The sequence below is a fragment of the Mobula birostris genome, chromosome 25 (genome assembly GCF_030028105.1).
Source record: "Mobula birostris isolate sMobBir1 chromosome 25, sMobBir1.hap1, whole genome shotgun sequence".
Taxonomy (NCBI): domain Eukaryota; kingdom Metazoa; phylum Chordata; class Chondrichthyes; order Myliobatiformes; family Myliobatidae; genus Mobula; species Mobula birostris.
The window spans coordinates 28,174,118-28,195,453 of NC_092394.1; the positions used below are offsets into that span (position 1 = coordinate 28,174,118).

Sequence of the window (21,336 nt, forward strand, 5' to 3'; positions counted from 1 at the left end):
GAAGACTGACACTACTTAAACATGGAGCAATTTATAGATTTTCATGGAAACTTCAAAGCTAAACTAAATTTAACAACAGCATATCAAACTGCAAAGGCGAGCAAATCTGCAAATGCTGGAAATCCAAACAACAAACACAAAATGCTGGAACTCAGCAGACTAGGCAGCATCTATGGAAAAGAGTAAACAGTCAACTTTTCGGGTTGAGACTCTTCATCAGGACTGAAAAAAAAGAAGAGAAGTTAGAGCAAGAAGGTGGGGGGAGGGAAGAAGTACAAGGTGGTAGGTGATAGGTGAAACTGGGAGAGGGAGAGGGTGAAGTAAAGAGCTGGGAAGTTGATAGGTGAAAGATAAAGGGTTGGAGAAGTGGGAATCTGACAGGAGAAGACAGAGGAACATGGAAGAAAGGGAAACAATCCCTGTGGAAAGCTGGGGGGGGGGTGAGTATCCCATTGGAGATGGTGGATGTTATAGAGAAAAGTATGCGCTGGTCACAGTGGCTAATGGGCTGCTAGGTGAGGATGAGAGGAACCCCATCACTGGTGGGTGGCAAGAAGACGAGGTGATGGGCAGATATGCGGAATGGAAGATACGCAGGTGAGGGTAGCATTGATGGAGGAAGGGAAGCCTGTTTCTTTGAAGGAGGACATCTCATTAGTTCTGGAATGAATAACCTCATCCTGAGAGCAGATGTGGCAGATACAGAGGAACTGAGAGAAGAGGATGGCATTTTTATAAGTGACAGAGTGGGAAGAGGTATGGTCCAAGTAGCTGTGAGATTCAGTGGGCAAAACTCACTTTTAGGTAATTGTGCTGTCTTTCTTGTTCTGCCTTCAAGTACAATCTGGTAAGACGGCCTAGGTTTTTTTTGCAAACAGTTTTGTCAACAGTTGCACCACGACGAATGCGCTCCCTGTTGTAATGAGCAGTATTTGTCCACCAATCAGCTTTGGCTTTTACGTACCGCAGGATCATGTTCTCAATTGGAGTTGGCAGACCTGGAACCTATTACAAAAGAATCAAATCATAAATGATAAAAGCAAATTATTTTTATACATTTTAGCCTCAGAATTTGACTTCGAGCCAACTACAGTATATTCCACTTAAGACAAAATAAATGTTACAATTAATTCTTTTACATCCTCACAGCAAAACCATGGGTAAGGAAACACTACGTCTAAATGAATGCCATAAATGTCACACTTAAACACAAGGTCATAAATTAATTTTTTGCATTAAGAATTTTCAATTTCTTTTCCCTCCTCCCAAGCCCATATGGACAATAAGGATTACTGAGTTATTCACACAACTATTAAGTTAATCATCAAACAAGTGTTGAAAGGAACAGTTATTCAACAGTACATTCTTGAATGTCAATATTGAAAGGAACAGTTATTTAACAGTACATTCTTGAATGTCAATATAATAGGCTGCTCATGTGTTCTTTAAATGTCGTACCTTCCAAGGAATATTTGCTTTCCAGCATCTCCATGCCTCACTTAGATGCTGCAAGATTGTTCTGGCCTTGTTTTGCTTGATTCCTTCAGGCATCATATCTAGGATATCATGCATGACAGCTGCTCTTAACTCCAGGTCAAAGTGAGACTCCACACGCTGTTTGGTCACAGTCTTAGCTACCCCCTTGGAATGACGGCCTAGCCAAAGCAAGATTGAGAAGTGGAGGATTTAGAGAAATGAAAAAGGAAATACATTACTTCAAAGATTTGCCGTTGCAGAAAATTTATAGATGTTATTTTGAGTCAATAAGAGGGCAAGTAGTAAATTAAGCGACTGAGTTCCAAAACAGTTTTGCTTTTGTAGCAAGCTTACACAAATGCTTTTTTTAAAATATAAAATACAGAAGTTTTACAAACCTTCAAACTGTCTGGCAAGTAAATTTCCCAACCACCTCTCCAGCAGAGGAGTAATGCCCCTCATGAAGAAAAGCCACACTCTCCAGCCAGCAGCCCAAAATCCACAGCCAGGCCCCTTGCCAACTGGCCCCTGTTAAATTAAAATGACCTGAACATTAATTGGTAGCAAACAGCGTACATCTTTTACAGCAGTCTGATTTGAATACTTTTCCCCTCATGCTGGTGGTCACAGGGTGACTTGTGCATTCTTAAATACAAGTAGCAAAGGAGCCTTACACTGCACGATGTTATCCTAATATACTCTAAGTTTTATATATTACTGTTCATTATATATTGAAAACCAGTCACACTAAAGAAAATGCAATTGTTTCAGATAAAGAAAAACAAGCAAGGAACATGTTGAAGCTAAGAGAAAGCAGAAGTGTAAAAACAGAACATCTATATTCACAATTAATGAGTGATAAGTTTTCCAATGTGTTTATATGGGTGGGAAGAGTATAACATTTGCTTCTGGTTTAAGAAACTGCTGTCAAAACATCATTAATGCATTTACACCATTAAAGGTAATAAATATTCCCCAAGGTAGTAACACACCAATCTACTGAAGACCTGTCAAAATTGTAAGGATATGACATGTACATATAATTTCAGGTTTAATTAGTTATATAACATAGAAACATAGAAAATAGGTGCAGGAGTAGGCCATTCAGCCCTTCGAGCCTGCACCACCATTCAGTATGATCATGGCTGATCATCCAACTCAGAACCCTGTACCTGCCTTCTCTTAAATATAGCCAATGAACTGGCCTCAACTGTTTCCTGTGGCAGAGAATTCCACAGATTCACCACTCTCTGTGTGAAGAAGTTTTTCCTCCTCTCGCTCTTAAAAGGCTTCCCCTTTATCCTCAAACTGTGATCCCTCATTCTGGACTTCCCCAACATCAGGAACAATCTTCCTGCATCTAGCCTGTCCAATCCCTTTAGGATTTTATACGTTTCAATAAGATCCCCCCTTCAATCTTCTAAATTCCAGCGAGTATAAGCCTAGTCAATCCAGTCTTTCATCATATGAAAGTCCTGCCATCCCAGGAATCAATCTGGTGAACCTTCTTTGTACTCCCTCTATGGCAAGAATGTCTTTCCTCAGATTAGGGGACCAAAACTGCACACAATACTCCAGGTGTGGTCTCACCAAGGCCTTGTACAACTGCAGTAGTATCTCCCTGCTCCTGTACTCGAATCTTCTTGCTATGAATGCCAGCATACCATTCGCCTATTTCACCGCCTGCTGTACCTGCATGCCCACTTTCAATGACTGGTGTATAATGACACCCAGGTCTCGTTGCACCTCCCCTTTTCCTAATCGGCCACCATTCAGATAATAATCTGTTTTCCTGTTTTTGCCACCAAAGTGGATAACCTCACATTTATCCACACTAAACTGCATCTGCCATGAATTTGCCCACTCACCTAACCTATCCAAGTCACCCTGCATCCTCTCAGCATCCTCCTCACAGCTAACACTGCTGCCCAGCTTCGTGTCATCTGCAAACCTGGAGATGCTGCATTTAATTCCATCGTCTAAGTCATTAATATATATTGGAAAAAAACGGGGATCCCAGCACTGAGCCTTGCGGTACCCAACTAGCCTGCCATTCTGAAAAGGTCCCATTTATTCCCACTCTTTGCTTCCTGTCTGCCAACCAATTCTCTATCCACATCAATACCTTACCCCCAGTACCGCGTGCTTTAAAGTTTGCACACTAATCTCCTGTGTGGGACCTTGTCAAAAGCCTTTTGAAAATCCAAATATACCACATCCACTGGTTCTCCCCTATCCACTCTACTAGTTACATCCTCAAAAAATTCTATAAGATTCGTCAGACATGATATAAAACTGTATACGTACCGTGTTAAATCTGTAATAGATAAGGTGCTTCAGATCTTTACACATTCGGATTTGCCTCATCAGCTTGTACTTGTACCTGTACATTCCTGTCAGTTGTCCCACATGAGCAAAGATATACTGCAACCCATCTGACAACTAAAATGCAAAGAATAAACCTAAATTACTTTGATTTAGTGCCCAGCTATTATTTTATGTAAAAATACTTCAATCTATTCCTTAATAAAAATAACAGTGCATCTACACTCTCCATATTTAGTATTGGTGCACTATCACACAAAACTTCTGGTTCTTACACTCAAAGAATACAAAATGGAAAGTAACCCTGCTTCAGATTTTTACTCCAGTACCTACACAGCAAAATGAATATGCTTTGATATTGCTACGTAGCCTAAATGTACCCACAAAAGGTGAGGTGTCACTATTAATTACGATAGACAGTCAAGAGAGAAAGGTGGAAGTAAAAGAATTAGAAATAGAGACATTCTCAGTGTGAAGTGAGATCATGCTAACACGTGGACATCTGGTTAGTGTCAGTGCAGGAGCACAGCAGAGACAGTTTTGTAGCCCTGAGAACAACCCATTATTCCTGCACACAGAGGAAAACCAGTAGGAATATTCTGATGTACATAACATTTTTGGATACTGTTTACCACAGTCAGTCTGCACAAGTCCAAACTCTGATGAGACCGAAGGCTTCAGGAATTTAAAAGAATTTAAGTAAGTGATTATGCATGACAAAAGTAATAGTCTTCATCATAGAATTAGCCAAAAATCACAGCAATGTCTGAAAAGTATCGTGTCAGCTTCTTGATTAACAAGTAAATGAACTTGACAAAAGCCCTAAAATATAATAGTTGGTCGCCAGTATCACTGATTTTACCTACCACAGGCTCCGTAAAGATGAATTTTATTTGTCACATGTACATGGAAAGATTGTAACATACAGTGAAATCCGTTCTTTACGTCAACAATCAACACATCCGAGGATGTGCTGGGTTAGCCCAGAAGTGCTGTCATGCCTCTGACACCAACATAGCATGGCCACAACTTAGTAACCCTAACATGCACACCTTTGGAATGTGAGAGGAAATCGGAGCATCTGGAGGAAACCCATGCGGTCACGGGGAGAACGTATAAACTCCTTACAGACAGCGGTGGGAATTGAACCATAATTGCTTGCTCTGTAGTGTTGTGCTAACCATTACCTCATCATGCCACAAACAAGATTAGTACACAAATGATTATGGTTACGTAAATGTTGATTGAAGATAGGATAAAAGAACAAAGTGACTGGAAAAAGATTGCATTTAATATTACTTTAAAATTAAACCTTTCTTTTATAAAATCCCAATAATCTTTTTATGTTTGTTGTACCTGAAAAGCATCCACGTTCCCCAATCTGTATTGAACATGACTATCAACAACAAGCTTCGTCAAACGTAGCACCTCACGGCACAAATGGAATGCATTACCAAATCTTGACTTTTTACGCTCCTGTGAAAATTAAGTCAGAGAAAATATCTTAGACACTTTAAAACTGAATTTTCCACTCACAGTTGCATTACTATGCTTTACTTAAGTTTTCATTTACAATAAATATTGCCCCACATCATGTGAGGCTATTCTCATTATTTGAAATGAGCTGTGGTAATTTTAGTAAATGCTTAATAACAAAGACTCAGCTTAATTTAAACCTGAAAAGTGATATCCATTTTACCATGATATGCATGCAAGTCACTGGACTATGGCTTGGAAATATGTACTAACTTATCACCAAATAGAAGTTGTTATTTAATTTGTTCAAAAATGATGTAGATGAATATTTAGCTTAGTATGCTAAATAATTACAAACGAGGCTAACTAACACCAATGCATTTAGTCTTTGCATTCTGTTGTGGTTACAGAATTCAAATGTGATATCAATTAATTGTATCCCATGAATTCCAACAGCAGCAAATTAAAGCCTATTTACCAGTGACTGGAGTTTTTATGCAAAGTGTTGAGATTTCAAGACCAAACTGCAAACACCTTGTAACACTGCAAAGTAATCAAGTTAATTTAATATAAAAAATGAGTTAAATCCCTAAAATGAAAGGATAACAAAATAGAAAACAACAATTCAAAGTAGTAATTCAAGTTTTTTTTAATGCCTAGGTTTAAATCTTAAAAATAAAGCTGCGAAAGGCATTTAGTTTTCTAGTTATTAACTTATGACTCCACTTCAGGTGTGTTGCCTAGTGCAAGATAGTTTTTACCTTAGTGGTGAGGGTTTTCACAGGCTTTAGATTGAAGTTGTAGTCCAAATGCAAATAATTCAGGTTCTTGCGGTGAATTAGCAAGTTCAGCATGTTGTAGCCTTGACGGCACACCTGTAACCCGACCTCCACCCAGTCTAGTTTGGTTGACTGGAAAAATTTTGTTGACTTAAATGAACGGAATAAGTACCTGATGTATTAAAAGAAACAAAATGCATTAAATATGATTAGGAGAAAAGAAAAACTGTTCTTCCTCATTGTAATGTCTAACATCCTTTATAAAAAGAACAGCCTCGACCAAGAAGATAACAGAGTTGCACAACAAAATGGCCAGAAACATCGGCTGTTTATTCCCCTCCACAGATGCTGCCTGACCTGCTGAATTTCTCCAGCATTTTGTGTGTTCCTACAATAAAAAATATTGAGATGCATGGTAGAACTGAAAGGCTAGGACCAAAGACTATATTCTGTTCCATTTTTTAACAACACTCCCCTCACCATCCCAATGACGCCACGATGAGTGTTCCGCCAAAATAGTTTTGAACATTAACAGCTATTAGCAGCTCAATGCAAAATCCACCTACCTTTTCTTTTGTGCTTTTGGAGGTCTGTGCTTAAGTGCATTCAGAACATAGTATTTCAGGAGTTTTTGGTAAGAAACTCTAACTTTGACTGGCTGCCCAGCTGGACAGTGCTCACGATACCAGTTCTTAACTAAGGGGATGTCAAGTGCTCTCCTTGTTTTACCAGATCGCAGATTAAATGGTCTTGGTGCCCAAAGCAAGGCAATGCCATTAGCAGTATTGTCAGAATACAATGGTGTTTCTTTCAAGAACGGTTCCACACAATCAGGAAGTTCAAACTCTTCATCGTCATCAGGTAACGGTTCCTGACTCTGAAATGGAAGACAAATGCATATGATCACCTCTATCATCTGGAAGAATGAAAAGAACAAAGTCAATGCTGGTTATCATCAATTACCTTAACAGAGTGTCTGTGAGAAATAGGGTTGATCAATGGATCAAAGTAGAATGCCGGCAGATCTGGATCTTCAGTTTTAATGAATACAACATTAGGTGTGTGGTACCTAAATTCCAAATTAAAAGTTAAATTAATGGTAATGTATCAAGTGTCCATCTCCTTTTTCAATTATCCTCCCCAATTCATCAATCCATGGTTACTGTCCCCCCCACAAGCCCATCCAAAAATAATCTTTATCAAGACTATGAATGTTGTATGGTAAGAAAGCACAAAAATACAAGAAAATAACACTGGGAATAGGCCACTTGGCCCCTCAAGACTGCCGTTGTTCAGCATGGGTTTTCCACCCCAAGATTTAATTCCTCTCCTACGTCAGTTACACACAATCTTCACTTCCCTGATCTTTCGATAATGTCTACAACCTTGCTAAAAACCTGGAGTGATCTAGACTACATAACCCCATGGGGTAGAAAATTCCAGATCCTGCAGGAAGAAATTCCCATGCACCTCAGTTTTAAAAATTTTCCCCTTTTCTCGTACCTATGTTCCCTCATATGAGATGCTACTATAAGTGAAAGCTTTTCAACATTCTTGTGTCCCTTTGGGGACTTATGTTTCAATAAGATCACCCCTCATTCTTCTAAACTCCTAAGAACACAGATCTAACCATTTTAAGCCATTCATCCCAGTTATTGCCCTACTGAAACTCTTCTAGACAGTCTGATAAATCACAATCTCATTCAGCATCCAGATAATACTTTACAAAGCACACTGAATGGAAATCAGAAGGAAATTTATTTTTCAATTCCTTGGCCTTAGGAGTGTTAAAGCAATCTACAATACAGCTCCAATCTTGAGACCAATACAAGCAAAGTTTCTTGAGGCCCAGAAACAAATAGGGAACTTTCTACTTAGTAGTTTAATTGTAAACTTAATTTACTAAACTGAGTCAAAGGGGCATTTTGGAATAAAGCGTTTCCAAACTTTAGTTTCTACATTTTAAAAGTCAATTATATTTTCTACAGCCCAAATGTCTGCATGTCTCTAAACTACTCATTTATTACAAACAACTTCATTGATGCCTTAAACCGTCCTGCTAGGGGGAAGATTCAACTACTGTTCCAAAACATTATCTTTCATTCAGACAGCAGCACTTCAGTGTACTGTATTATTTCATGGGACAGACAGCAAAAACGTAGCTTGCTGAAGGAGTCTTAAGGAAATACATAAGTAACACAAAATAAAAACAAACATCAGCCTTTGGAACCTCTAAGACTACTGATCAGGTTGCTCTCACATTGTTATACAGGTAATTCCATAATATGAATCGGATAGAATGCCACTGATAAATTAGTGAATGCTATTTGTATTACCTGGGCTGAATTGGTTATAGTGGGATTTCTATCCACTTAAGCATTAGTTTGGAAATTGACAAGCAGGAGGAAACCTATCCTAGAACAATAGTCTTGGAAACAAAAGCTATTTACATGTAACCTCCCAACCTAATCAAGTACCACTGTCTCTAAGAACAGACTGCTGGCTTTACTGCAGGAAACCACTGGAAATTGACAATCACTTCTACTGATACTTGTGCAAGGATACTCAATTAAACAATTTAACAGATACTTTAAGTTTGCCATAACAAAAATATACTGTTAAAATACTTTTATTTTTTGAAGTCCTACAGGTTAAATAACTTTCTTAGTGACAATCTGAAATTCTTTGACCATGAATTCCACTTTCCCCATTTGACCACAAATTGCTTGTAATGGTCAAGAACAGCACCAAGCTATCGAACACTATAATGAAATACAATATGTTAAAGTAACAGTTAAAAAGTCTTATAATGTCTATCTACTGACAGTAATAAATGTATTTACTTCATAAGGAAATTTAAATCCTCATAATGAAGACATGAAATCGCTTAAATACACATACTTACCAGGTAAGATGAACATGATGGGGCAGATTGTTGTACAGGTATGGGAATGCTATTTTGTACTCTGTTCGAATTGGCTGTCTAATGATGATCTTGTTGATATCATTGAATTCGTTCCAGTCTTCATCTCTAATAGACAAACCAAAATCAAATAATCAAATCGCAATATTTTACTTCTTTCTCAAGTAAAGACAAGTTGCACACCATGGCATAAAGTTCCAAAAGCATAAAATACTATCTAACATTTTTTAGAAATAGCATAGCCACCATAGTCTCTAAATAACATGCAACACGAAATACAGAATCTTCTTGCTTTAATCTTACAAGATTATTGGGAAGGACACATGATCTAATGGCCTGCCACATAAAAGTTGCTTAAAAAAGCAGTTTAACTATAGTATTACTAAGAATGACATGGCAATCATAAGAAAGAAAGCCCAAAATAAGGGGCTGAATTAACTAGGGTCACGATTATTAAGTTGACAACAGCATATGTGTCTATTAATACATAAAATCACTATACAGTAAATAGTTTGGTTTAAAAAAATACTGGACATGTTCAACGAACTACTATTCTGAGTATCAATGAAAAGTGAAAATTTGTTGTGTTGAACCAGCCTATATTCTTTAAAACCAAAATGCTTTTTTACTGTATGCCCTCCTGACAGATATCAGTGTGTAAGTAACAGGCTGATTATTTCCATATTTTCAAAATATCAATGACTATGGAGAGACCAACACCCAGCTTCAGTAATAGAAATACTGACAACAATCACCAAAATTAATGACTCCCTTAATATCTTAGCACAAGATTTCTAAAAATAAAAGTCCTTACTGAAGATTCACATCCCGAACAAGAGGTTCAAATTTTGGTCCACCAGGAATTGCCATGTTCAGAGCTTTGGAAGTAAAAAATGCTTTGAGATCAAATAGATAGAAGTAGTTGTCATCCACTAAATCAGTTAGCAACTGATTAGCCAAGCGGTAAAGTGTGGACATCATCGGTAAAGTAAACTGCCAACGCCGATAAGTAGATCCATTTACAAACCTAAAATGAGACAAAATTTCTAATTTAAACATTTACAATTTCACAAATGGTCCCAGACTGCCAGAATAATTTTACTCTAATTACGTAGATATTACAAATTAATTCTAAATACAACAGAGTTAAAAATATAAGCAGCCATGAAGTAAATATTGCTAAAGCTTAGAACCCACACTCATGAACTAAATGTCACTAAAGCTCAGAGCCACCTATTTATAATGAGATAAAAACTCACCCCAACATACGCCAAACGTCAACCAGCATTTGCGATCATTGCTAAACCTAACCTTGCCCTCATCTACAGTACTCACCGGATAATGGAGTTCAATAGTTAATAACTGTAACAAAATATTTTTGACGTTTTATTCACTTCTACAGGCTCCAAACAACTGTGTTTTACTGCAGTTGCGAAAAAATGGCAATTTTAGAACTCTGGTATATTTTTTTTAAAACATAAAATTGTGCACAAGCTGTCAATATAAAGCTGTGCATATCCATGTGGGTTATCATACTTAATGTTAGTAAATTTGATTATAACATTTCATTAAGAGTTAAAATAACAAATCAGCAAATAATGAACATTATTGTTTTAATGAGTATTTAAGGTTTACTTGGGCAAAGTGAGTTTGACTGCACTTTCTTTTCCCCACACACTGAGCCCAACAACTTGCACAAAGTTGCTGTGAATACAATAAAAGCATTTAACATTCTTTGGATATAAATAGTTTAGAATACTGCAGAAACTACTCAAACTTTCAATATTTAGTATTCGGTGTACCTTAAAAATAATTTTTCAATGGTTAATCCAATAACATGCAAAAGAACTAAGTTAAGCTTTGTTCATCCTCTAGTGATATAATAGCTCTAATGGCACCTACCAAACTGAAATGTACTTGTTAATAACTTAACCAGCTATTTGTTCCTATTTAGTACTATTTTGATAGGCTTTCATTTTTTTCCCTGATATTGATGCACCAAATGTATCAACATTTACTTTGGGTTGTCTTTCAATGGCTGGTGGTCGTACAACCACTCAGCTACTGGTCCATCCTCTTCTGAGTCAAGTTCCATCTGTATTGCTTCAAGTGGCTCTACATCAAGTATGTTATCTGCGTAATCCAATGGAGGCTCTTCATCATCAAAAGGAGGAAACCGCATCCTTTTGAAATGTCGTCTATCGCGTTTTTCACGTCTCATCATAATCCACATGGTTCTAGCAATAAAAGAGTAATTCAATACTGTATCAGCAAAATGACAAAACAGAGATCCTCAGTATGCTAACGAATAAGATTTACCCAGCAAGAAAATAATAAAAAAACATTCATTCAGAATCTCATGGTGAACTTTAAAATATTTAGTCCACCAGTGTATTAAAATTTCAAAGATAAATGTATGAAGTGGAAATGTTCTGAATACTGATAATTGACCTTGCCTGCAGTTGGGACTAGAATTAAATATTCCTTAAACAATGTTGTTATTAATTTCAAATTAAACTACTTAATGATTAACTAGCTAAAAATAAAACACATCAAAATAGAGTTAACATTAATATGAAATGTTTTACTAGGTCAAATTTTCCTCAATTTTATACACAGTATGTGTGGAAAAACTAGAGGGAGCCCTTTACTTCGAAAAACCCTGCTGTTTCTTCGAAAAACCCTGCTGTTTTCTTCTAGGTTCCTACAACCAACAAACCATCCAAACATTATTTTTATATAACTCCATCTGAATATTTGACAGCTTCTCCTGCTTTAACTAAACTCGAATCCATCATCCTTGGCATTTTATTGAAAGAAGGTACTTTGTTTCAATGGGAATATCATAACTGAGCTTCACCTCACTAGTTTGTCAGGGAAGTTATATGCAGCATTGGTGCTAAAAATAGAAAATTTAGAAAAAGTTACTTCAGAAGGAATCAGGAAAATATTTGAACAACTGCAAAAATCCAGGAAGCTAAAGTCTGAAATCAGTAAGTCTCTTTAAAATAGCAAGTGTGAGTTCAAAAATGGTTGGTTCACAGGAATCAGGAACCATTGCTAATTGTAAAACAGGTGCCGTTCAAAACATTGATCTTCCGTACATTGCCCAATATGATTCCCTGATGTGTATTGTCAGAATATTTCAAAAATTGCTCAGAAACATCCAACACCTTACTTACCCCCACTGAGATATGTAAACTGGTTCAATAACCCATGGAATTTCATTAACGAATGAAATTGCTCCTGTGATGTGATACAGAACCGATACATCCCTGATCTGCTCCCATGGCATCGGCATGTTTTCCAGTAGTTTCAGAACAGCATGTGGCATGTACTTCAAAGCTCTGAGAATAGGGAAAAGATGGTTTAAATACATTAGATCCAGACAGCATCAATGATGTGTTAAAATTAATGATCTTAACATTAAACAAATTATACTTTACATGGACGATTCAAAATAAGTGTGTATATTAGGATCAGTATATTTTTTATTAAAAATGAACTATGTGAAATAATGTTTAAAATTGTGAACAACTTTGAAAATGCATATAATTGAACCTCAAATAAAATATCTTAAGTTTTTTATTTACTAGCACCAAAATTTATGAAGACACAATACACTTTGGTACCTCAACGATGTCATTTTTAAGGAAAGCTTCTACAAAGTTGTACATCTGCAAAATCTCATTTTTTTAAACTAACTGTCTCGTTCCATAAGACAAATGCCTTTAATTTGATTTCTCTTTCCATCTCAACATACTGACTCTTAAGCAGGGAAGGATCCAAGGCAAAGCAGCTGTCAGAATACGGAGTCAACAAGCCATTTTTAAAAACATCCAAAAGCTAAATGTTTCTGTTGTTTTAATAGTAAGAAAGGTTTATATTTAGACTACACATACAATGCTCTATTTCTTCATTGCAGATCTCAGACCTTCATTTTTATAGCTCTTTAAATAGTCATCCGGGCAAACCTTCAAAATCAAGAAGAGAACTACAAGGCGGCATTAAAATTAAGCTCAGGAACGATTATCAACCAACCATTTATCTTATATACACTGTGGGCCAATGTCTCTTCTTCAAGACTGAATTAAAGAGGAAGCCTGGAATCTAACAGCACGATTTCAGAACAAACAAGAACCTGTTATTGCTCTTCGAGTAAATACATTTTCTTACCCAAGATAAACTCGTTTGTCATGTCTGAATTTTCTATTTGTCATGTCACCATGGTCACGAATGATCTTTCGTACATGCTCAGGGGGCATATCTTCCTTCTGAGCATCCACAAATCCAAACTTTCTCTTCTCAGCATATCGTTTTGCCTGAAGTTGCTGCCATTTCCTAGCTGGAAAAAAATGTAATTTACTTCTGTGTAAACTGAAGAAGGGATGACACATTTTAAAATAAACTGTGGCTTTATCAAGAAAATGGCAAAGTATCAAAATTCTTCTGAAGTTCTTAGACTTTAACTAACTGCTAATGGAAAATAAATTCTGGAGTCAGAAACCCATCCTGAGAGTGTGTCCACCAATGAGGCTCTTTTTCCTATAAGAATTACATTCTAATCTTCAATGAAGTAAAGCCCATAAATTGGGCACAATAGTCAAATCCTGAGTATACTAAATGAAAACAAAGCATCAATATCAAACTCACAACTTTACTTTTAAAACTACTGTTAAGTCATCTGCAAGTTTGTTTGTTGTCAACAAAGAAAAAGGAAATAAGTTGACTGGTCATTCCATGTTCAATGTGCTAGAACAATTTTTTAATCTCAGGAATGATCTATATTAAATAACTGAGCATGAAAATAATTGAACCAACCATCCTGAACTGGGATTGGCTCTTAATGCCCAATGAGACAAAGAATGCCAATCTCAACTCTTAACCTATCACCACTAGTAAAGTTCCCAAAGTTTGCAAGAATAAATACACCATCTTTGAGATTAATTTCTATGCTTAGTGGCCAATGGGAGCTGTGTGGTCTTGGACTATAAGGTATATGCATCTCCGCTTAAACAATAAAACATCGCCTACAAACCAGTGGATAACTACTAAATAATATAATCTCATTTAAAGCCCATCAGTAACACACCAAGTGCTGCTTTAGTCTTCACCTTATTTCTAAACTAGCATTCACAGTTTCTTCATAACACCATCATCAAACAACAGCTACCAAATAAAAATATTTAAATGTTAAACATTTAGAAATATTTGTTTCTGTACTTGAATTTTATTTCAGGAAATGTACAAGTTTTCTTTTACGTTTAAATGAATTTATTTCTGTTGAATAAACAGATTATTCCAGAAATTTACCTTTTTCTTGTAACTTTTCTTCAGACATATAATCAGGTACAGGTACAGGTACAGGAACTGGAACCGGATTAGGTCCAGGTGCACCCCTATATGGAAATGCTGCCATTTTTGTCGATTCTGAAGAAATGACAAATTATATTTCTTTAATTGTAAGAATACATCTGTTCTTATGTCAAATATACCTGTTAGCGTTCCGCTAGTGCAAGCACCATAATACCCAGTGCCCATTGACATTTCTAATTGTGTGAAATACACTGACATATACATTAAAAATGCAAAAAAAATTAAAGAATGATTCAAACATCTGCATAAAAAGCTATGAAATTCTGTTTATTCACCAACATTCCAGAACACAAGGAAGTTGCTGTACAAAGAAACTGAATTATCTAGTTTTATGCTAAAATCATTTAATAAGACTTAATCATATCCTCAACTCCAAATTAACACCTACCTGTAGTAATCAATCTCTGCCTTTAAATACACTATTTCTGTACTTTAAGGAAGAGAGTTAGAAAGATGCAAAACTGTCTTAAAAGAAAATGCACCATGTCTCACCTGTATTAAATTGGCTACACCTTCTTTAAAACAGCAATCTCTCATCTAGACACTCACAAAATAGGAAACCTCTCTACATTCAGCCCTGAGTATTGTTATAAGTTTGAATAAAGTCATTATCACACTTCTCAACTACAGCAAATACACCTAACTTTTCCAATCTTGCCTCATACGTCAACCTTTGCACAATTAAGTCTAGTAAAGCCTCTCTGAACTGCTTTCAATGCACTTATTACCTGCCTTAAATGAGATCACAAAATTAAAGTATTTTGGATGTCTTAGATCTTGCTAACCATCATCTAATCCCTCCAGTTAAGATGCAACATATGTCTTGTGGAGCCCCCTTCCATCCATCCCACAATCCCTTTGAGTTCCTACTCAAGGCAGAGGGTATTGCAGTACAAGAGCAAGGACTGTTAGGTTGGGTAACAGCTTCTTCCCCCAGACAGTGAGACTTAGGTCCCTGAAGAACATTGTTTCATTTAGCTGTGTACAGTGGAATGACAATAGGAACCTGATTTGATAGCTATCCAAGCAGCAATTTCTTCAACCTTTCAAATATCTCTCAGCAGCAATACCTACAGAGTTGCTGTTGCTCTGTAACCTGCCACTGCTCAGTAATTTACGAACATATTATTAGTTTCCACATATATCTCAATCAGGTTTATTATCACTATCTTATATGATGTGACATTTGATGTTTACGGCAGCTGTACAATGCAAGGATGTAAAATTACAATATATCATCATATAAATAAATAGTGTAAGAAAGGTAGTAGAGGAGTTATTACAGAAACAGTGACCCTGTTCAATTCCGCCATTGTAAGGAGTTGTCCATTCTCCCAGCGACTGTGCAGGCTCCCATTTCCTCCCACATTCCAAATTCCTATTGGTTATTAGGTTAATTGGGCACATGGATGTAACTGGGTGTTATGGGCTCTTTAGGCCGGAAGGGCCCGTTAACATGCTGTCACTTCTAAAACAGAAGGAATAACAAGGTAAACATGAGGAATTCTGCAGATGCTGGAAATTCAAGCAACACACATCAAAGTTGCTGGTGAACGCAGCATCTCTAGGAAGAGGTACAGTCGACGTTTCCGGCCCTAAACATCGACTGTACCTCTTCCTAGAGATGCTGCCTGACCTGCTGCGTTCACCAGCAACTTTGAGGAATAATGAGGCAGCGCTCATGGATTTATGGACCACTGAGAAATTTGATAACGAGGGGCTAGAAGTTGTTCCTCTATCATTGAATGTAGATCTTTAGGTTCCAATACCTCCTCCACTTTTCCCCTCTCCTTTCCAACCCTTAATTTACTGCTCCCTGTGAGATGCTAGTTGTATGTTTTGTACTAGACAGCAATACATCTATATAACTTATCTGCCATTTTCTTATTTTCCATTAATTCCCGAGACTCAACTTCTATAGGCCAAATCCTTATTAAAAATTATTTTTTTAAAATATCTAAACACTTTTTACATTCTTTGTTAGCTTTATCTCACACTCTATTCTTTCATTACCTTTTTCAGTCTTTCTTTGTTACTCTTGTATTCTGACATGTCACCAATCTCTGTGTAACCATTCTTGTTTTAGCTTTTATAGTTCACTACAGATGGTGGGCATGAAAGGTTCTGAAATTTTCTGCCATTTAATTTTCTTCATTAATCCACGTATAAGTCAGTCATTATTTTGTTAAGTAAGCACTTTCAAGTTTAGTTTATTGCCATTAATTATACAGGTGTACCAACAAATGAAACAATGTTCCTCCAGATTAAGGCATACAACACAGTACATATACCTCACACTCACAACATATAAAATAATTTTACTCACAAATAATAAGGCATATTTACAACAAAAGATAAAAGAAAACAGTGTAATACTACTAGCGCTTCATACTTGATGAGACCTAGATGGTGGCAGGAAGTTCAGTTGTTTCCCATCCTGACAGTTTTTGTCTTAATGCAGTGATGCCTCCTACCTGATGGTAGGGGGTTCAAAGGGATTGTTGGACGGATGGGAGGGAATCACTGATGCAGCGTATGCAGCGCTCCTGCTAAATAATTTCTGAAGGCTGGAACCAATTAACCAGAATCCACTGTACTCAATATTCAACTTAAACAACTTTTGACACGTGTCCATTGCCCTCTTGTACTAGCAGTGTTTCTCCAAAAACGTCAGTTAGTCCTTTACATAACTTTTCTGCATAAATCGTTTAATCTGTAAGTAGACAATGCATTCTCTTTTGAAAATTCTAATGGCACCTACTTCTACCACCCTTGCAATGTATGCGCCTTTTACATTCAGCATGCTAAGGACCAAATCTATTATGTCTGGTTATTCTTTTCTATGATAATTATTTTTGGAGCGGGAGATTGCTAACTAGGTAACCCAACCTACCGATCGGAGTTGCCACAATGAACTAGGCCGCCATGCAGCCCGGAACACCAGGCCCAACCCTTCACGGGTACACTTTAACCCCTAGCCCGCCAGCACTCAACAAGCTTAGAAACTGAATTCCGATCCGTGCAACACACCTCGGCCTTGCAACCGAGCGAACGTCAGTATAAACTTCACCGGACGCCACTCATCAGCCCGCCGTTAACTCCAGCAACCGAACGAGGCACCTCCGGACGGCACACGGATGTGGGTAGGCGGGTCTTCCTGTTCCGAGCCTCACAGCCTCCCGTCCCCATTGGTAGCATGTTTGTGATTGATATGTTCTCCAACGACTGCAAACATGCTGAAGTTGAGTTTGTGTGGAGGATGTGAGGAAATTTTGCTGGAAATTTGTAGTTTACAGAGAGAGGAATGGACAAGTCCGGGCGGGGGCGGGGGGAGCATTTCAGAGGTCAGTAATATTGAAAAGTGGAGGTAATAAAGGTAGGGAATTAGAAATGGGGGGAGGGATCTGAAGATAATGGCTTTGATCTTTCAAATATTGAACTAGAGGAAGTTTTTCCTCCTCCCATACTGGAACTTGATTTAAACAGCAGCCTGCACACCTTGACCCTCCTCAACTAAATGACTAGCTTTTGTTTTGCTGACATTGAGGACAAGATTGTTATGATACCATGCCACTAGGTTCTCTTATCTTTGCCGTGAACTTCATCTCATTGTTACAACACACATCAAAGTTGCTGGTGAACGCAACAGGCCAGGCAGCATCTCTAGGAAGAGGTACAGTCGACGTTTCGGGCCGAGACCCTTCGTCAGGACTAACTGAAGGAAGAACTAGTAATTCCACATCCCATTCCCATTCTGACATGTCTACCCACGGCCTTCTCTACTGTAAAGATGAAGCCACACTCAGGTTGGAGGAACAACACCTTGTATTCCGTCTGGGTAGCCTCCAACCTGATGGCATGAACATTGACTTCTCTAACTTCCGCTAATGCCCCACCTCACCCTCGTACCCCATCCGTTATTTATTTATATACACACATTCTTTCTCTCTCTCTCCTTTTTCTCCCTCTGTCCCTCTGACTATACCCCTTGCCCATCCTCTGGGTTTTCCCCCCGCCCCCTTTTCTTTCTCCCTGGGCCTCCTGTCGCATGATCCACTCATATCTCTTTTGCAAATCAACTGTCCAGCTCTTGGCTCCATCCTCCCCCTCCTGTTTTCTATCATTTTGGATCTTCCCCTCCCCCTCCCACTTTCAAATCTCTTACTAGCTCTTCCTTCAGTTAGTCCTGACGAAGGGTCTTGGCCCGAAACGTCGACTGTACCTCTTCCTAGAGATGCTGCCTGGCCTGCTGCGTTCACCAGCAACTTTGATGTGTGTTGCTTGAATTTCCAGCATCTGCAGAATTCCTCGTGTTTACATTCATCTCATTGTTATTTGGGATTCAGCCCATTGCAGTGGTGTTACCTGCGAATTTATATATGGATTTAAACCAATATGGCCATGTAGTTGTGAATGTACAGGGAGTAGAGATGGGCCGAACACACTGCTTTGTGGGCACCAGTGTTGAGGATAATCATGGTGAAGGAGTTGCTTCAGAATCAGGTTGGTTATCACCAGCATGTGACATGATATTTGTTAATAACTTAGCAGTCCTATCTTTACTTATCCATGAGTGAGGAAGATAAGGATCCAGTTGCAAAGGGAGTTGTTGAATCCCAGGTCTAAGAAGTTGGAGATAAATTATCTTGGAATTAAGGTATTGAGAGCAGAGATAAAAGTCAATAAACAATAATATAATGTAGGTCTTTTAACTGTCTGGGTGCCCCGGAAATGAGTGTAGCCCCAGGAAGACGGTGCCCACCTTAGGCTTTGGCAGTAGGCGAAATACAGAGGGCCGAGGCTGGAGTTGATGTGTGTCATAACCAGCCTCTTGAAGCATTTCATGATGCTGGATGTCAGAATCACTGTGTTCAAAGTTTAAAGTGAACTTATTATCAAAGTATGTATACCATATATCACCTCGAGATTCATCTTCTTGCAGGCAGTCACAAAACAAACACAACGGAATTCACGAGAAACCACGCACAATGAAGACCAACAAACATTAAACGTGCAAAAGAGGACAAATTGTGCAGGTAATTAAAAAGTAGGCAAATAATGCAGCAAACATGAGCTGTAGAATCTCCGAGAGCGAGTCCATGGGCTGTGGAGTCTGTTCGGCGCTGAGGCAATAGAAGCCGGTCCAGGAGCCCGATAGCTGCAGGGCAACAACAGCTCCCGAACCCGGCGGTGTGGAACCCAAGACGCTTGCACCTTCCTGCAATTGTAGAGAGAGAGATCAGTCAAATCAGGCAGATGGGACGGACTCAGGTGGAGGATTTTGGCCGGTGCATAGTAGTTGAACACCAGTTTGTCATCCACTCTTGGGTGTCAACGCTTTAATCTGGCTCGACGTTTAATCGGCGCAGAGTGGTGGAGATAAACACCGGTTTGTTAACACTTTCAGATCTCAATGCTTTGATCTTTAAGTGGTCATTAAGGCATACTACCTATTTTTCTTAGGTACTGGGATGGCGCCAACGAGCAATGCGACCGAGAGTAATGTCCTTCAGGCGGTTCACGAAACTTCTTTCACTTCTGTTACGTCTTCCTTTTTCCTTCAAATGTGATTCTGCTACTGCTGGAACCTGCGATCTACATTTGGGTGATGCGTTTTTGGACCGATTGAGCGATCTTACACGTAATGATTTTTACTCTTCATGTTTATGAAGGATGTAAGTAATAAAGTCAAGTCAAGTCTTTGCTGTCTCTGAGGAGGTTCGATGAGGTTTCGAGGGTAGAGTGCAGACTCAAGGCCAAGAAGCCTGCGGACAGGACGCTAGTCTGTGATCAACTCCATTTCTCGCCGATTAAAACGTTGAGGAAGATTGAAATCAATGAGGATGAGAGCGGAAGGAAGGCTGGCATGTATTCAGTGACATCTACATATGTTCAGTCTCTCTATCCTTCTCGCTCTTTGCTGCCGCAAGATGGTGCCAGGGTCCTGGGTCTTGGGCAAGGCTTAATCAACATGATTTATGGATTGGACTCCGTAGTTCATGGAATGATGTGTTTCTGGTTTCTGGTTACTCCTTTTTCTTCGTTGCTATTTTGTGCAATTTTGATTGGGGCGGCCTGCAGATAATGAATGTTGCGGTGCTGGACTGAACCGGAATGAGCTGAACTGAAACAAGAGGAATTCTGCAGATGCTGGAAATTCGAGCAACACACATCAAAGTTGCTGGTGAACGCAGCAGGCCAGGCAGCATCTCTAGGAAGAGGTACAGTCAACGTTTCAGGCCGAGACCCTTCGTCAGGACTCAGTATGAACTGAATATGCCTGGACTCTTTCTGTCACTTTGCAGGTTAGTATTTAATGTCCTGTGTTTTTCACTCTTTTTTGCCATTTGCAGGATTCGTTTTTTCTTGCGTTGGGGGTTTAATGTAGTTTTTTGAACAGTTTCCATGGTTTTCTTTGTTTCGTGGCTGTCTGTGGGAAAACGAATCTCAGGGTTGTACACTGCATAATACTTTGATGATAAATGTACTTTGAATCTTTGGATAGTGGTCTTCTTAGAGCAGGTAGGAACCTCAGATTGAAGTAGGAAGAGATTAAAAATGTCTGAAAATAACCCTGCCAGCTGTTAAGCACATGACCTGAGCACATGGCTGGGAACACCATCTGAGCCAGATACTTCCTGTGAGCTTACTCTTTGGAAGACTGATCTGACGTCTGTAACGGTGACTGTTGGTTCAGGGGCATTGAAGGCTTTCAGGACGAATGATGACATTCCATTTCTCGACATTTCATCAATGATTGCATTGGTGCTGCTTCCTGCACCCATGCCGAGCTCATCAACTTCATCAACTTTGCCTCCAACTTCCACCTGCCCTCAAATTTACCTGGTCCATTTCCAACACCACCCTCCCACTTCTCAAGCTCCCTGTCTCTATCTCTGGAAGCAGCTTATCTGCTGATGTCTATTATAAACCCACTGACTCACAGCTACCCGGACTATACCATTTCCCATCCTGTTACTT

At 38.6% G+C, this 21,336-nt stretch overlaps 1 protein-coding gene across 1 annotated transcript in view; it reads right to left on the reverse strand.

Moving 5' to 3' along the window:
• The window catches only part of prpf8 (pre-mRNA processing factor 8), a 42,833-nt gene extending 25,337 nt beyond the window's left edge, over positions 1–17,496 (reverse strand). The window contains exons 1-15 of the mRNA XM_072243574.1: positions 17,386–17,496; positions 14,293–14,409; positions 13,156–13,324; positions 12,162–12,326; positions 10,998–11,216; positions 9,794–10,006; positions 8,962–9,087; positions 7,020–7,125; positions 6,623–6,933; positions 6,039–6,228; positions 5,158–5,277; positions 3,784–3,918; positions 1,875–2,004; positions 1,459–1,655; positions 799–1,005 (exon numbers count right to left, since the gene is read on the reverse strand). Of these exons, the coding sequence (XP_072099675.1) occupies positions 799–1,005; positions 1,459–1,655; positions 1,875–2,004; positions 3,784–3,918; positions 5,158–5,277; positions 6,039–6,228; positions 6,623–6,933; positions 7,020–7,125; positions 8,962–9,087; positions 9,794–10,006; positions 10,998–11,216; positions 12,162–12,326; positions 13,156–13,324; positions 14,293–14,398 (2,394 nt within the window). The 5' untranslated portion in view covers positions 14,399–14,409; positions 17,386–17,496. The remainder of the gene's footprint in view (positions 1–798; positions 1,006–1,458; positions 1,656–1,874; positions 2,005–3,783; positions 3,919–5,157; positions 5,278–6,038; positions 6,229–6,622; positions 6,934–7,019; positions 7,126–8,961; positions 9,088–9,793; positions 10,007–10,997; positions 11,217–12,161; positions 12,327–13,155; positions 13,325–14,292; positions 14,410–17,385) is intronic.
• Positions 17,497–21,336: the final 3,840 nt, after the last annotated feature.